The sequence below is a fragment of the Calidris pugnax genome, unplaced genomic scaffold (genome assembly GCF_001431845.1).
Source record: "Calidris pugnax isolate Ruff unplaced genomic scaffold, ASM143184v1 scaffold646, whole genome shotgun sequence".
In the NCBI taxonomy this organism is placed as follows: domain Eukaryota; kingdom Metazoa; phylum Chordata; class Aves; order Charadriiformes; family Scolopacidae; genus Calidris; species Calidris pugnax.
This window is the reverse complement of record NW_015091333.1, coordinates 55,866-56,855: the sequence shown is the minus strand read 5'-3', so window position 1 is coordinate 56,855 and position 990 is coordinate 55,866. Positions and strand designations below refer to the sequence as shown.

At 66.0% G+C, this 990-nt stretch overlaps 1 protein-coding gene across 1 annotated transcript in view; it reads left to right on the top strand.

The window, feature by feature from the left end:
• The window catches only part of LOC106899245, a gene marked incomplete at its 5' end in the record, with an annotated part of 63,441 nt that overhangs the window by 36,503 nt on the left and 25,948 nt on the right, over positions 1-990 (top strand). The window contains one exon of the mRNA XM_014960990.1: positions 731-921. Coding sequence (XP_014816476.1) covers positions 731-921 — 191 coding nt within the window. The remainder of the gene's footprint in view (positions 1-730; positions 922-990) is intronic.

The following is a 990-nucleotide window of genomic DNA, read 5'->3' as shown; positions in this document are numbered from 1 at the left end:
CCCCTGCCGGGCCCTGTATATAAGAGACTGTATATTTGATGCTTCATAAACAGACCGGCCGGCCCTTGGCGTGTCACCTGCCTGCGCCCCATCTTTTCTTTTTGGGGGGAAGGGGGGGGTAAAACATGAGACTATAGGGGCTATAGGGCCCGTGGGGGGGGGAGGGGGTGGGTTATAGGGGACTTTATAGGGCCCCCAGGGGTATAGGGGCCTGGGTCTCTGCTGTCTGGAGGCAGTAGGGCTCTATGGGGCTGGGGGAGTATATGGGCCTGGGGCTATAGGGCCCCTTGGGATGTAGGGTAAGGGGGCTATAGGGGCCATAAGAGGGACCCTGGGGCTATAGGGGCCACAATGGGGATCCTGGGGCTATAGGGGCCTGGGGTCTATAGGGGCCACGATGGGGATCCTGGGGCTATAGGGAGCTGGGGTCTATAGGGGCCATAATGGGGATCCTGGGGCTATAGGGGCCTGGGGTCTATAGGGGCTGTAAGAGGGATCCTGGGGCTATAGGGGCCTGGGGTCTATAGGGGCCATAGGAGCGGCTGGATGGGGCGGGAGCGGCGGTGGCGGGCGGAGCTCGGCGCTAGACCACACCCATTTGTGGGCGGTGCTAAACGGAACCACGCCTCCTCCCTCCCCCCCCCCCGGCCCCTCCGGCGTCCGGGGCGGCGCGTGCGCGCTGCGCCCCTTTAAACGTGCACAAGAAGCCCCGGCTTCTCCGCTGACCCAGCCGCGGAGGCGAAGATCCTTCCGCCGCGAGGGGAGGGGGGGCGGAGCCTGCGGACTATTTTTTTTTCTCCCATCGCTCCTCTCGCCGCGCCGCGCGGGCCGGGGAGGTGAAGCGGGTGTCCCCCGCCTTCGTCTCCTTTCACCTCTTCGCCGCTGTTTGCGGCGGCGCGGCCGCCCTCTTCGCCTTCCTTGGCTCCCCGCGGCGGAAGGAGACGTCGCCGTGAATAAACGGGGAGGGTGGCTGCGGCCGCGCCTGCGCAG